At 48.9% G+C, this 15,711-nt stretch overlaps 2 protein-coding genes across 3 annotated transcripts in view; one reads left to right on the forward strand and one right to left on the reverse strand.

The window, feature by feature from the left end:
- Window positions 1-787: 787 nt before the first annotated feature.
- Window positions 788-8,249, reverse strand: MRPL14 (mitochondrial ribosomal protein L14). Its single transcript, XM_005145336.3, has 3 exons — window positions 7,992-8,249; window positions 3,874-3,967; window positions 788-1,406 (listed from the first exon to the last, which is right to left on the reverse strand). Exons 1-3 carry the CDS (start codon window positions 8,110-8,112, stop codon window positions 1,040-1,042), a joined length of 582 nt encoding a protein of 193 aa, XP_005145393.2. The 5' UTR covers window positions 8,113-8,249; the 3' UTR covers window positions 788-1,039.
- Window positions 8,250-11,200: 2,951 nt separating this feature from the next.
- TMEM63B (transmembrane protein 63B) overlaps window positions 11,201-15,711 on the forward strand; it is a 45,890-nt gene continuing 41,379 nt past the window's right edge. For both annotated transcript variants that reach the window (XM_034061120.1, XM_034061119.1), the window contains exon 1: window positions 11,201-11,329. The gene's annotated coding sequence lies outside the window, so the exon portion shown is untranslated. The remainder of the gene's footprint in view (window positions 11,330-15,711) is intronic.

Genomic DNA, 15,711 nt, shown 5'->3' on the forward strand with positions numbered 1-15,711 from the left:
ATCTCTTATCTGCATTACCTGGAATCATGGAGGACAAGGATTCAGGACTCAACTTTTCCATGGGTAATACAGATTCCACAGCAGGGAGTGTGGGGCAGATGCACCTGCCAGAAATAACTATATAAAATGTGGAAGAGCTCAGCACTGAAGTCTTTATACCTTCAGATCAGGGCAATGTAGAGCCAAGGTAAGGAGCTTTCCCAGCTCAACAGGGAGGGTATGGGGAAGGACAAGACACTGCCAGCTGCCACTAGACGTGTGAGGAATTGGCTGAGGGGCCCAAAGCTGGCCAAAGTCCTGTGGGCTGCATCCCTCTCCCCAGCACTGCTATTTCTAGGAGTGCTCTGCCCCCTGTATTCTTTTACCTGCCATGAGCACCGGGTTTCTGAATCCAGCCCCTGCATTACTCAGAGAACACAATTACCTCAGGTTGGTCAGGTGGAGAGCACAGGCTGCATCTCAAACTCACCCTGTTCACCTCCCCTTCCTACCTTTGCTTCCCCATCTCTGGCATACCCTGTTCAATCACACACCACTGAAGTTTGTAGACCATCATGCTCTCCCAGTTCTGATTACTCCTGACGACTTCTCTTAGCAAAGACATAGAAACTTATCCTTTTATTGAATGTGGCCAAGGCACCAACAGTTCATTATGTACCTCTTCTACTCTTATATGTGAATCCATTTTTTAGACCCCACTGGGGCAGGGACAGTCCTTTGTGCCTTGTTCCTGGGGAACTGGGAAAGACAGAAATACAGAAAAGAGTATAAGCAGTAGAAACCAGGAAGGATTTTCATGTTCTCATTTTAATGATTATAGACACACTGCAGATGTTCTGTGAAATAAATCAACCTTCTTTTATAGCAAATCAAGCTATTCCAACATTTAAATTAGTTGCCTGCAATTCTTATACATGAAGAGACTCTTGACGAACCTCAACTTTTTCACTTTTTACCATTTTCTTTCTTAGGAAAGGACCAAGGAACAGCTACTGTATGAAAGCATATAAACACAGTTGCCAGACACCTTTCTTATCTTTCACACAAAGTTGTGGGCAATGGCCAGTATTTTGGAGAACTCTCCTTCTCTCTGTCGCAGGCTATAGGGTATTGGTGTTTTTATTCTAGTCCCTAATGGATTTCCATTGTCATCTATGAGTACCACATTGTTGGAATCAAATCTAGGTGTCATGGTGGGACCAGGCATTTTGTGCCCTACAATTAAAGCCTTCTTCTTTTCTCCTTTAATAGCCAGAAGGATCTTGTCTCCTACTTTTCCAACCCCGGTCTTGTTATACACATGGATACATTTTGGTGGCCGGTGGTACGGTGTGTTCCCCAAGGAGCTGTTGTCCACCACTCGCACACGGGTGAGCTTCTGTATTGCTTGGCATGCTCCAGTGATACTAGCAAAAGACAGGACAGAATAAGACAGATCTCCTCGGTAATCCTTTAGAAGCAAGGGCAAACCCAGCACAGGATCTCATCATTACACAAACCACTCACAAGGCGCCAGCAACAAATTCATACCATATGGGTGACACACTGACTGCATTCAATGTGCTCTTTGAAAGCCAGATGCTACTTCAGGCTTTGCACTCTCTTCACTAAATGTCAAACATAACAACCATTCTACTTTGAAACACGACTAAAAGATGGCATGAAGAGTGGCTTGCATTTACTGGGCTTTTTAGTGACTGCAGATGATTTCATTCAACTTCAATTACAAGCAAAAAAAATGTGCTTGCCTCTGCTACAAACAGCCTACAGGAAGCTCAGGCTCAAGTCAAACTCTTTCAATCTTGTGCACAATCCCCAGCAATAAGGGTTTTTCTGACCAATCTTCCTTTCAGTGAAGTCTGTAAGGGTCTCTCATCTTATTCTGCTCTCAGTAAGACACCTGAGGTCCTGCTGTTGCTGCAAGCTGCCATTAACTAGAACCTAACAGGTCATCACCTTCCCCACGTGAGAGGAATCCAGATATACTCTCTTCTGTATCTGTTTGCTCTGTGAGGTTATCAGGAGTAAGAAACAGAAATAAACTGCACAATACTAAGTTGTTAGATTTGACTCTGACTATGCTTAGGAACAGCAGGAATAAACTGAGACACAATTCAACCTCCTTTACAGGAACAGTTATTTGTTTATCCAGTAAGCTAACATTCAAGTGATGTGTTGTTTGTCTTCAAAGGAGGCCAAAACACTGACCATCAGAAAAACAGGAAGACCATTTCTACTGGTGAACAACTGATCTGCAGGAAGGTACCAGAAACATGCTGGCCAGGCAGCTGCAGGAATGACAAGCTGCTGTCAGCTGAACTAGTCAAATAAACAGCATATGGAATCAACCTAACCATTCTCCTTGCTTTGCAGAGCAGAAGTGTATACAGTATATAAAAATCAATGGAGATCATCATCCCTTCTAGAAGACAAAGGACATGCAATTGCAATGCTACCTAAAAGAAGATCGAGTCACCCCTCTTGCATCAAACACAGTATGGATGTTCATCAGTTGAAGCAGGCACTTTTACATCCAGTAAAGGAGGGTCAGCTGGGTCAGACTGTATTAGCCTAACTGCTGCAGAGGTCAAGTGCTGCCCTCAAGATTTGCTTCCTAGAGCAGAAGCCTACCCCAGCTTTCCTCTACAAGATACCTCTTTTCTCTCTCAGAAGCCACTCACCTCTGCAAGCAGTCACCCTCTCCCATCCTCTGGCAGGGATGTGGTATACCACACTCTATCCTCTGCCTGTCAGCTGTGGCTGCACAGCAGGGAAAGCAGAAAGGAGGAGTTCGGAAAGGGACAAGAGCATTGTCACAGGAAGGGGATGAAGAAACCTAGATGGGCCAAATGCTCAATGAAGCAGTAGGAAACTACTACAACTGCGATTGCCTGGATACCACTGGACAAGATTAACAGCACAAGGAAGACTTTTTCCTTTCCCCTTTCTTCACTTGTATCACAGTCTTGAAGCAAAATCCCACCACAAAGGAAAGGTTTCCCCATTAAGACTACTGACATCTTGCTCACCTTTATGGACTTTGTGTCCCTCTGGCCATCAACATACATAGCTCCCTGAAACATCTACTGGCCAATGCTCTCATACAACCCATTTACAGAGAAAGCCAGTATGACCCAGGTACCTCCTCAAGATAGCTTCTGGGACTATCACATAACCTAGCTCCGAGCATTGTCTTAATACCTTCTCCAGAGCATAGTCACAAGAACTAGTCTCATCCTTTAAACTAAAGCCCTGACCCTCTAAAGAGTTATATGAGTCATACCTGGTACCCCATACCTGTATTGAATGTACTGTGCCATTAGGCTCTAAGCTTTGTGCAAGGCATTGTAAAATATAAGGTCCATACATTTAAGAAGTTTTAAATGCCTTGAGCTTGGAACAAGGACCTATAGAAAAATAACAAAATGGGCACTGTTAAGGTACAAGAAAATAATTTTTCAGGCTACTTTTGTTCTAAATATCTGAAATTATAAACTCTGGAATAATTTTAAACATGTAATTGGTGCTGCATTCAGCAGGGTCTGGCTGTTGCTTATTTGCACCTGGCTGGAAAACACAGGCACTTCCAACTTCTGCTTGCAGGCCACTGCATTGCCCTCAAGCACTATAAGCCTCCTTACACCAATATGAAAATGCAGAGTTCAGACCACATTCAGACTGCCAGGAACCTGCCTATGTTGTGTTTGGGTTCACTTTGCAACCTGGGAAGAGAAAACTGTGAGATTTTTTTCATTATTATTATATTATCCTTTTTGAATCACAAATACTTTATCTTATGCTTGACCTACTTAACAGCACCTCCTTCAATCAGAAAACTCTCCCAAGAAAACAACAGCAAGATTTGAAAATTACCTTAAGTGCCGCTGGATCACCGTACCGCTTAGATGGGTTAAGGATAAACCCAACTGCCTGTTCAAGAGAGCCATTTGGACTCTGGTAATCCACCCTGCACAAGAAACAAGAGAATTATGAACTCTGGAAAATGGACAATTTGTTCTGCTTCCTTTCCCTTATGTAAATCACACACTAGAGCCTCAGCACCTCTTCAGACACTGCAATCCACAGCAGGAGTGGTAACAAAGCAGCATGCCACAAAGCAGATCAACAATTCCTGCCTGAATTTAGGAGGCAATATAAGTCAGATGTGTATACTACAAAGCTGGATTCAGTATCACTGCATTGCAGTTGCCTGCACACGTAAGTAAGGACTCTTCTGTGTAAATTGTGAACCATGTAGCAAACAGCAGGTTTGAGATTTTCAGATGTTTAGAGGCTGCAGTGACCTACCACAGTGACTTGTAAGAGTTATCAGTGTTACATATAAAACAAGCAAAAAGCCAGAGATACCCTGCAGATTGGCACTAGAGCTTCAAGAAAGAATTTGCCAGACAAGAAACAAGATAAAGTTCCATAGCTGAGGGGATGCTCTCCCTTAGCATACACAAGGTGCTCAGCAGCCTATGGTTAGAGACCAGGATCATACTTTTGCCAGTCTTGCCCTGTTAAGGCTGCACAGATCAACCAGCTCCCTCTAACTTCACAGTGCTCAATTAAGCCAAACCAAAACAGTTCCCAGACTGCAGCAGAGCTGGGCTACAGGGGCAACCTCTAACTGAGTGGTTAACACCCTCTTCTCTGACATCTATGGCTGTTCCCTAACCTCATTCTGTCAAGGCTGATGGCAACCAGCTTGCACACGTAACTGGAAAGGCTTATCTGGACACGGGTCACCATGACATCGGGTAGGGAGTGATGACCCAGGCAGATCCAAGAGAAGGGAGAAAACAACACGGACCAAGAGCCAGTCCTCTTTCCAGGCCAGCTCAGGTTGAGCTAAGACTGACTGCAACCATTGCTGTGGGACACTGCTTGCTTAGGCCTTGACAGTGCAACCAACACATGCTCTGCTTCTCTCCTTTCTTAAGTAAAGGTTAAAAAGTCATTGACCTCTTATCTCTCTTTGCCAGTTCTGATGAGCCAAACTGCAGCAGTACATTGTAAAGCCATTTTCTTAACTTTTAACTCTAAATTTTCTTAACTCTAAAGAGTAAATATTTTTAACTTTTAGAACTTTTTACCATTTTCTTAACAAAGCTGACCTAACATCTCTATAGAGAAAAAATACACCCACAGAGCCTTCTGACAAATGACACCACAGCTAGTTTTATTACAACTAAGTAAACCCCAATCTAAATCTTCACTCTCCCTCTACTGTTTTTATTTTTCCCTGGTGTGTTGTGTTTGCTTGCTTGGGGATGTATGTAATTTTCAGGGTTTGCAGTTGTCCTACAGAGCAAGCTAATGCTGACAGCAAGATGAAACGCGCTGGAGATGTGCACCACAGCAGTCCTGTAGCAGTGCTCCCTGAAAAAAGCACATGATTTGCAGCAAACCATCTCACCTGTCATATAGGCAGGTCTGGAAGAGAACAGCAACAGCCAAAGACGTGCTAAACAAAGACACTTTTCAGTGGGGTACAAGACCTTCAAATAAGTTCAGAGCCTCCCTTCAGAGCTTGCCTGCACTGTGTCCTCTCTGACATGAGACTCCAAGAAGGCTGTGTTTTTGCCACAGCTCCTTACCTCACTCTAATCCTAATGAAAACAAGGCCCTGTGGTACAGTGCTGCCGGCGAAGAAGGTGTGATTACCTGGGCATTCCTGCTCCCAGGATTTCTACACAAGTTCAACTACACTGACTTGCTATAAGCCCACAATCTGTGTTAGCAGAGGGCAGCCTGTGTCCTGCTCTGCGCTTGGGTATACCATTTTCCTGCGTGAAACTCAAACTCACTAATACTGCTCCTACTACCTCCAGAATCACACTGAGGTTTTGAATCCCTCTAGAAAACCCAAAGAGCAGCAGCAGGTTGGCCTGTCTGTTGTCTTTGACAGACACTTCCTGGGGAATCCAGGCATCTCAAGTCACCCCGCCTCTATTCCCCTTGCATGCGTGGTGGCCTCGGTGGCAGCAGAGGATGGGCCTCTTCATCCTTACCATTACATAGGCTGATGGGAGAGGTCTGCTGGCTCATGGCAGGGCAGGCACAGGCACACACTATGCCTTTGTCACAGTGACAGCAAAGTCAGGCCCAGCATAGCAAGATATGCTTAAGGCAGCATGTCAGAGTCCTAACGTGCTGCCTAAACTCTGAACTCATCCCCGCTCTGGGGAGGACTCACCATCTGTTTCTACCCTGTGGCAACAGTGAAGGTTTGAAGTTTAAAAACTACCAGCAGGAGCATCAACAGCATTACATGCCGAAGGACTGTTTATTTTTCCAGATGACTCAGTACCCCCTTCTTTGCTAAGAATTATTCCTCAGCACATTAAGATGCGTCACAGGCTAAGAACCTTCCTATGATTGATTATTTGGTATGAAGCATCCTGTTAGGAACTGAGTAAACAGGGGGGATGCTTCCAATTAGCATGAAGGGTGGAGGAAAGAGAAGAATGCACCTGTGGCATGGAGTACAGCATTTAAGGGTGCAAGTAGGTTCACAAAGAGTGAATCACATCTGCAGCTATTGTAACATGCCAGCCTCCGTTGTAGAAAGTTTGGATCTGTCTCCAGGTGCAAATCTACCAGAGCCAGTCGTGACTTACTCCCTCAGCAGCTGGGTGCTTTATCTCTTTTCCCTTCAGTTTTCCCCTCTGTGGAGCAGCTAATTACCAAACTAAACTCCAAAGGGCACAGAAGCCATACAGAGTCACGCTGGGTGCTGCGACATGAATGATCCAAGTTAGTGCCAAAGTTGAAGAGCTCCTATAAAGTGATGACAGCTATTGGCCTCAGCACACCCAGTGTCTCTCTCCTTCCCTGTGCTGCCTCACACCATTAGGCCTTAAATCGTTAGGTACTTAATCACTAATACACTCCTGCCAAGGAATTATCTTGAAAAGGACTCCTGGAGGTCATCTAGTCCAATCTCCTCTTCAAGCAGGATTAATTTCAGAGTTCTTCATGCTAGGGAAGAGCAGTGTTTAAACAGATGCTATCCTAAAATGAAAGGCCCAGTACAAGGACAATTGATACAAACATCAGCCACATGTAGCTGCACCAAAGCAGTGATAAAGAACTGTGCACAGAAACCTCTCCTGGCCCTACCCTGCTGCCCCTAAATTCTATCAGTGGCTCTGTCTCATGGTCAGAGAGACTAACTTCTTAAACCAGAATCAGAGACATTTTGCTTCTCTCCGCTCCACATACCTGCTAAAAGTTAGCACAGACCTCAGACAGAATTTGGAGTAAGATTCAGATGAAGGGAGGAGTTTATTAATCAAATATCACTGAAATGACCCAATTTCTACTTTACTGAATAAATCTGAGTACACAATAACGTGCTGGAGCAAACACTCCCTTCTTGAGGGCCCTTCAGCCTCACCCCATTCAATCCAGCAGACCGATATCAAATCCCAACACTGCACAACAAGAAACTCTTCACCAGTTATAAACCCCTGGAAGTTAATTAACCACTGTGCCATTTTCAAGTGCCATAATAAAGCTACCACTTTCACCCTTTTTCCTTGAGATGAAAGAACTAACTTACATTTATCATAACCTTGAGTGGCTTTTGAATGGAGGAATGCTGAAGAATTCCATTCCAGCCCACAAAAGCAAGCCATATACCATATTTTTGTCAAACATGGGCAAATGCACAAGCTGGCTACCTTAGGGAGCTGATACAAGGCAAGGACGTCTTCCAGATAAGGAGAACAGGATTACATACTCTCTTGGAAACTACATCAGGGCACACATTACCAGGAAAGAAAGGTCTGCGTCCCCCCGACACACATTTTCATCACCTCTCTTATGCTGGCTCTAGCATACATGTAAGTCAGTTTTCAGCTAAATCAGTTCCTTGATCCAACTCATCCCACAGCTGCACAAACGCTGGTGTGAGGGAACACAGCAAAACACAAGACCATAATTTCTTTCACTGCCAACCCGGATTTATATTATGACATTACCTCTGGAGAAACACCAGGAGATGTGGACAAGATATGGATCTCTTCCATTCCAGCAAAAATATTGATGTGCCTGCCAAGAATAGCCTGTATGCACTATGATGTGCACTATTAACACAACCATGGGAGCTCATAAAAGGTCTCTGAACACTCAAGACACCAGTGCAATGGCTCTGACCAAGTCTTTATCAGTGGTGTATATTTTAAAAACCAGTTGAGGCACCATTTTCACCCTGCCTGCATCCTAGAGTAAGCACACTTTTAAACAGTTGTTATCTAACAATCCAGTATTAGTTCCCTTTTTAATCACAAATTTTGGAAATGACCCCTGCTCCCTATATTCCCAAGATCTGTCATTTCACAACCATTCAACTATTTATTTTCCTTCTTTCTTCTAGTAACTCATCCAAACAGGCCCCAGAGAAAACCAATGGATGCTGCAAAGCAAATGCTGAGGAGTACTACTCAAAGCCGGCTGTCAAACATACAAAATAAAATAGGGAAAAATATTCCTCACTTTAACAGCAGTAACTTGATCTGCACAGTCAAACAGTGGGGGCCAACATCCCCTTTATTCTTCTAAGAGAGCAAAACAGACAAGCTCCAGGCACCACAAAGATTTTAACTGCATCTGTCATCCATCATTAGAATGCAGGAAATAAATCCAAGATAATATGTGCCATGCAAATACCTAAACCCCTGTTCTGGCACTGTGGGTTTATTTATAGACCATCTGCCAGGGTGAGTTACCAGAGCCAAGTGTGAACTACAGGACTCAATCCATTCACGACTCTCCTCATAAAGGAAACAATGTGATTAAGGGCAGGCGTGTGTGTGTGTGTGTATGTGTGTGTGTGTGTTTTAAAAAGACACAAGATATTCATTACCAAGACATAATTGGTTTTACATTAAAGACAGCCAGAAAGGCCAGGATTCATAAAGAGGAATTAAGTCTTTTCAAATTCCATTTATGAATAAGATTAGCTATTAAGTAGGATATTTATTGATCCAAGTTACCAACGGAAACTTACTACAGGTACATCTGTTAACAATTTTAAAGCAAAGCACACTAACCTCATTTTCCAAATCACAATCAGGAAAGGCAGACAAAAAAGAAGAGCTGAACACCTTTACTGGAAAACTTACTTAAAATGGCAAAAGTACCCAGGCAACCCAACTCTAAGGTTCTTATGGCTCTTACCATTCTATTATTCAAGCACCTTAAACCATTCTATATATTCATATTCAAAGCACTGTACTAAAATAGAGAGGGATTATTCTCAGTGCACTGGCAGGAAATTAAGCTACAGAGAGGACAACCTGTGTGAGGTCAAAGGAAAGGAGCAGTAGAGTAGGTGCTTAACCCCAGAAGCTCTGGTCTGTGGGGTTGGAGGTGAACCCCAGTGAGGACACTCCCTGTCTCTGCCTTCTGGAATTACATGTGAATTCAGAGAACTGCCCACACTCCTGTAACTCAATGCCCCTATCACCTCTCAAAGGTATCTTTGCTACTTCTGAAAGCATTGAGGTCTCAAGAACAGGATAGGTGGCAAGCCACAAAGCCAGATTCTGCTCCTAGCCCTGACCTCGGCGGCCACGTCCCAGCCAGCAAGGTGCAATCACAAACCAGACAGCAGCAACGGCACCGGGGGGAGCTGTGGCAGGGAGAAGGACACAAGAAGGGAAAAAAAGATGGAGAGCTGTGGCTCAACCATTAAAATAAAGCCAAGAACCGCTAACCTGGGTTACTTGTTCACAGAACAAAGAATGATAGTGGCTACAGGCCTTCCTGACAAAGCCATATCAGAAAACGATGCCTAACAGACAAAATTCAGCCATAAGAAAAACCTACCCTGGAGACAAAGGCACACTCATGGTACAAGGCAGCACAGAGCTACCTGCAGCTTTGCTGGAATAAGCCTCACTTCTCATGCAAAAGCTTCCCTTAACTCAGTTTCCTTCCTTCCAAACAAGACCCTCCCAAGTAAGCTGGGAGAACTCTCAAACCAGACAAGTGAACACAGCTCAGACAAGTGGTTGTATACTGCCTTTACAAAGACTGTACGTCTGCTTTTACTACAAGAAGTAAGCTTTACACACTTACAAGAGATCTGTCATGATGTCTTCTACCCCAAATTGCCTCCCCTTACTCACCGGGCCTCCAAAAGCGTTTTTTTTGGAGAACAACCAGCAAAGCACAGATTAGCACCCACACTTCCCGAGTCCCCGTGACACACGAGTAAATGCCTCTCTTGTCAGGACACAGGAATTTTGGTTTAACTTTGCTGCATGACTACTCATACCTATCCACAAGCCTATTCCCGGCAGCTCAGCTCCACATGGATCCTGAAACAAGACACTCTGAAGGACACACATGCAGGAATCACGTAGGCCAAACTGTTAGGGCAGGGCTGAAGCCCAACAAGAGCACAGGATGCTGTCTCTCGGAGAGGCAAGATGCTAGCCGGGACCCCTTTTACAAGCGACACAAAGTCTCCGGGCTCCAGAGCCCAGGCTCCCAGCAGCTTCTGCAATATGCCACCGCTTAGCGGCCCAGCTGCCTGCCCCTCAAACCCACCCCCGAGGAACCTTGGGCGCCAGCCTTTCCAGAGCAGCAAACCTACACTCAGGGCTTAGACGCCTCAGGCCCTGTGCACACAGTATCTCCGACTCCCGCAAAGGGCTCCCTGTCAAGGGCAGCAGGGCCGCAGACGGCGAAGGGAGGAGCGGGACAACCCAGGCTCACCCTCCCTACCGCTTGTTCTCGCTCAGCCCCGGTCCCACACAGCTCTGTCACGAGGCTGGGTGCGGGCCCAGCCCGACGTGAAAGCCGCACACCAGGAACCCGGCCCGGCGGCAGGGCTCAGGCTGCCCGCAGGCCGCGGCAAGCCCCACGTTGGAGGCCTAAGGCCCTGCGGCAGCGGCGGCTCAGGGCCCGCTCCCGTCACAGCGCCCGCCCCCTCCCAGCCAGCCCGGCCCAGCCCGGCCCACCCCGGCCCTGCCCGTCCCGCCACCGCTCCCGGTGCCGCCATATCCCTGCCCGCTCCCAACCCGCGCACCTCCGACGCACAGGGCCCCGACTCCCTCCTCCCGCGCGCATGAGCAGTAGCGCCTCCCCCCACGGCCCTCCCATGGCTGTGCAGAGCCGCTGCCGCGGCGCCGCGCCCCGCCCACCCGGGGCCCCGCCCCGCGCTCCGCCGAACCGAGCCGAGCCGAGCCCAGCCGAGCCCAGTCGGGCGCTCGCCCCTTGCTCCCGTGCGCGGTGCGGTACCGCAGCGCCCGGCCCGGCGCTAAGAACCGGGGTGGCGGCCGCGGGGAAGCTAGTACGCGCCTGACAGCGGGTGAGTGAGGCGTCGGCGTGGCGGGCGGCGGTGGCCGTGGCTATCTCCAGGCCAGGCGGACCCGGGGCCGCAGCGAGCCGCAGCCTCGGTACTTGCCGAGGTGGGGGGGGGGGGGGGGGGGGGGGGGGGGGGGGGGGGGCTGAGGGAAGGGCAGCGGCCGCATCTGCGGGCGGTGCGGGAAGGGCTGGGCGGTGCTGCCGCTGCGCGGAGCCCTCAGCGGGGGCGGCCGGGCGGGGGGCGCCGCTGCCATCTTTGGGGCGGAGTGGAGCGGGCGGGGGGCGCGCTCGGGTGCGGCGGCCGCGGAGAGGCCTGTGCTGCCAGCCGAGCCCCGCCGGCGCTGCCATGTACGGGGGTTCTCGCCCGTCCTGTGCCGGGGTCTTCAGTTCGGCCGCGGATGGGTACCGCGGCTTCTGAGCCCTGGGGGCCGCCAGACCCCCGGGTTTCTATGAGGTGGCACCGGCTACCGTCTCACCCGCGAACGCGTCGGAGGTGCTGAGCCCGCTTTTGTGCGTGCTGGAGAGCTGCCTGTCCTCCCTGCCTGTCCTCCTGGCACCGCTGTGGCGGAGAGCAGCAGGGAGGCAGGAGGGATGTTTCAAGGGTGGGAGCAGCAGGCTGGTACCGCCCTGCCTCTCATACCCTGGAGAACTTAGCAAGGAGCTATCAGGTAGGGCTTGTGTCTATTGCTATGTAGTCGGGCAGGCACTTTCTGCTCTTGTCTTGATCGCCATTCCCTCCAAATCAGCAAACCATGGTTTCTCCTCCTGTCCTAGAATGCGCCGTGTGTGGAGCTACCTGCTGGAGGCATCATGCCAGAAATCTGTGATGAGGCTGCAGTCAGCCCAGGGCTCAGAGCAGGTTTGATAGCTCTCAGCTGGATGGAGACCAAGTGTTTAGGGAATCTTGGATTCTGGGCACCTCCCTTCTCTGCTTTTCCCTTGACAGTAGGTAGGAGATAGAAGCAAAAAGCCAATCGGTGCATGCTCAGGGTGGTTAATTTAGTTGTTCATAGTCCCTGAGGAGCCTCCCCCCCCGGATTTGTCTGTTACAGTGGAAGTGTCCTCCTCTGGAGTAAGCACACATGGAAAAACACTAGCTGCACGGCAGGAGCATCCAATTAGCAGTGGTCACAAAGCCACCAGAGGGGTGCAGGACACAGGTAGGTGCCTCTTGGATGGTCCTGCAGATGTCCCACTTGGGTGTGGGACAAAGCCTTCACAAGTGCAGGGTCTGGTACCCTTTACCTCCAAACACTCATGCTATATAGTCCCTAATAGCCTTTATTCTCTTAATGCTCTGAGAGTGGAAAGCTGACCACACAGCTCAAAACCAAGTTCAGGAGGACTCTTCAAACCAAAAATAGCAAAGCATTAAGGACGTTGCTTCTAATGATGGCAATTAGCTGGTATCTACCTAGGAAAGGCCTTTTCATCTTAAGCCTTTTAGTGGTAGGAACGCACATTGCCTTTACAGGGAGAGAAGCCTTTTCTGCTGTCTTCACCAGGGTACCATAGGAGCAAGATAAACATGAAAGAAGATGCCTTTGAGGGGGTTGGGAAGACACATAAGTATGTTTTGTTGCACTCTTAGCTCTATTTTTGTCTGTTCCTGTCTTCCGTAACCTTGGAAGGAACTGAAGCTACTGTATTTTCTGAGGGTGTCGGTTTTCTTGTCAAGAAGGCATTGCCGTGGGGCTTTGCAATGCTCCGTGTTCTTCCCTTTGACCAGAGTGTGGTGTGACTATCCTGAAATGTCCTGAAGCTGCAAATTGAGTCAGGAAAAGAAAAATACCGAGGGCTTTGCTTCTTGTTTGTTTATGTTGTGTGGTTTATTTTTTCCTCCAGGGCTTTTAAAATATCTTTGGTGATATTTTTTTGCTTTCTTCAGCAATGAAATGCGCTAGGAGCTTGCTTGGGGATTTTTTTGATAAATATCCCCATGAAGCCGCTTTGTTGCAGGAAGTAGGACTTTGGAAATGCCAGGTAGTATGAGATCTGCAATGAAAGCCTGAGAGCTGGCAGTGCCGAGGGCCTGCTTTTTGTCTCCTGCTAATTACGCTTTCCTTGAGCCCTGGAGTGACATAGGTCACGGGAGCCCCGCAGTGTCCTGCCAGCGGCTCCGCTGACAGCCTCCCCGTGCGCACCGAGGTGAACCCAGCCCGTGTCTCTGTAAGAGCCCCATGTCCGGCCCGAAGGCCAGCGGGAGGCTGTGCTGGGGACCCCGGGCTGCGCAGGCGGCACCTCCCACTCCCGGCAAGGACAGCGGGACCTGCGCTGTCTGACGTGAAGCCTGCGCAGCCGTGGGGCGCCTGCTTTGTGCCGGAGGAGGCCGTGGTGTAGGATATACCCCGCACGCTGTGAACTGTAGACGGGGCTGGTTATAGATCCTGTGCCTGATTTACATATCAAAGCATCTCGGAGCTACGCGGTGGGTAAGGATGGGCAAGAATGATAAGGCTTGCTGGAGGCAGGGGCTGGATCTTTGCCGGGGCTTTTTGTGGTGCATAGATGAGACAAAATGATGGGAATGTTTGGCAAATGGAGATTGTTTCCATATCCTTGAATGACAGTACTGTAAAATTTTTTAATTTAGCAGCTGCTTTCCAATGGGTGGGAACCAAGGAGAGGGGAAGCAATCCTTGGTGGCAGCCCCTCCAGCTGCTCCTGCCCTGCCTCCTTCCTGCCAGTGAGAGCTTGCTTGGCAGCATGCTGTGTTGAGCCCAGCAGCCATCCTGACCACCCCCCACCCGCCTGGTGGCTCTGTGATGAGCAGCTGGTGTGCCAGCCTGCTGCCTCTTCTCTCTGCCACTTGAACAAGGAGGTGGAGGCCCTGCTTGGAGTCTGAAGCAAAGGGGTAGGTTTGCTACTGCTTCAACTGGCTCTGCAGGGTCCCAGGTGTTGCCTGATGGCTCAGGAGGGAGGCACTGCAGGGGGAACAGTGGAGCCTCAAACTGGCTGTGGCCCCTGGGATGCTGCCTGAGTCAGAGGAAGGTTCTCCTGTGTTTGGTCTAAGCACAGCTGTCTGCTGTTCCTCCTGGCTCTGCAAATGAGCCTGGGGAGCTCAGAGCTTGCTTGCAGGTTTTCAGGCAGGGAGGGAGTCCCTGTATCCCTCCACCACTTTGATTTTCACAAATGTGTGGCTGGTCCTGATGCTCTAGCTTTGAGGGGCCATGGCAGGGGGCATGCTCATCTCTGCACACATCATGGAAGTGCCTGCTGCCTGGAACTGCAGCCTTCAGCCTCTCTCCTATGCCCTGTGTAGCTCAGGCTCTTGTTGGGAAGGATTCCTTGTCTCACCAGCCGTATGGGGAGCTGTGTGCAGGAGCTGCCCTGAGCGTGGACTTCTCAGAAGGCATCTCTCTGCCTGCAGCCCTCAGCCTGCTGGCAGCCCTCAGTCATGGGAGGTGGGGGCAGAGGGCAGGCCTGGTGCATTGGCTAGAAAGTTGGTTAAAAGGAGAAAACCAAAAACCGGGTAATGGAGAAGAAACGTGTGTGTGTGTGTGCACTCTGCAAGAGAAGGGGCAAAATTGGTGAAACCAGTGCCAAGCTTGTAGTATGAAATGGCTGTTCTCTGAGCCTGCAGGCCTGTGGTTGGCACTGCCTTCTCCCTTCATGCCTGTCCAGCATGGAGCTGAGTGTCTGCCCTCTGCTCCAAATAGAGATTAGCTGCAGGAAGCTCGAGACTCTTGCTAAGTGCACGATGCAGAACATTTTCCTTTGTGATTCTCTGTGCAGTGCTCGCTGCCCTTCCCAGGGCTGTCTCTGTATGATCATTATGCGTTCCCTGCATGTGATTGCTAAGCAGTCTTAGAAATACCCCTGTTCCCCCATGGTCCTTGCAGGTTGATATTGCATGCCTGCTGTTCTCCCTCTTGTGCTTTCAAGTCCCTTCTTCCCCATCCCTCATAAAAACAAGTGGGGGAGAGGGAATGCTTTCCCAGTGTCCCTGTGCTCTCCTTAGGCCAAGCTCATATGGTGGCTACACAGCTTATACAGGCAAGATAGGCATCCTGATGGCATAGGCTACTTCATCTTTTGAGCGAGATCTGCTCTTGATGTGCTTTGGTCTAATTGGTGATGCCAGCAGCTTCTGCCCACGTGGTTATTGTGCTGGGAAGAGAGAGAGATCTTGTTTTATGTGTGCTGCTTTTCCCCAGAGAAGTTGGCAGTTAGTAGTACAGGTCTGGCTTAAAGCAAGGTTTTGAAGATTCCTATTTGTGTTGCCCAATCTGGGAAGATCTTTGTGCTATTGCATTAAAGGAAAGGGCTGGATCTCTTAAGGGACTGTGTATCTGAAAGGCAGTGTATTGCATCAGCACCAGGAGAAAGCAGTTGCAGGCAGGATTCATGTATGCCTGTTTTCAGTATGTTCTACAATTGCTTTCC

Source organism: Melopsittacus undulatus, chromosome 3 (assembly GCF_012275295.1).
Source record: "Melopsittacus undulatus isolate bMelUnd1 chromosome 3, bMelUnd1.mat.Z, whole genome shotgun sequence".
NCBI classification, from domain to species: domain Eukaryota; kingdom Metazoa; phylum Chordata; class Aves; order Psittaciformes; family Psittaculidae; genus Melopsittacus; species Melopsittacus undulatus.

Coding starts and splice junctions, on each gene's coding strand:
- MRPL14 (XM_005145336.3), bottom strand. CDS start 8,112: ATGGTTGTGTTAATAGTGCACATCATAGTGCATACAGGCTATTCTTGG. Junction 3,968..7,991: donor CTCCTGGTGTTTCTCCAGAG/GTAATGTCATAA, acceptor TTTCTTGTGCAG/GGTGGATTACCAGAGTCCAA. Junction 1,407..3,873: donor GTGATCCAGCGGCACTTAAG/GTAATTTTCAAA, acceptor GTCTTTTGCTAG/TATCACTGGAGCATGCCAAG.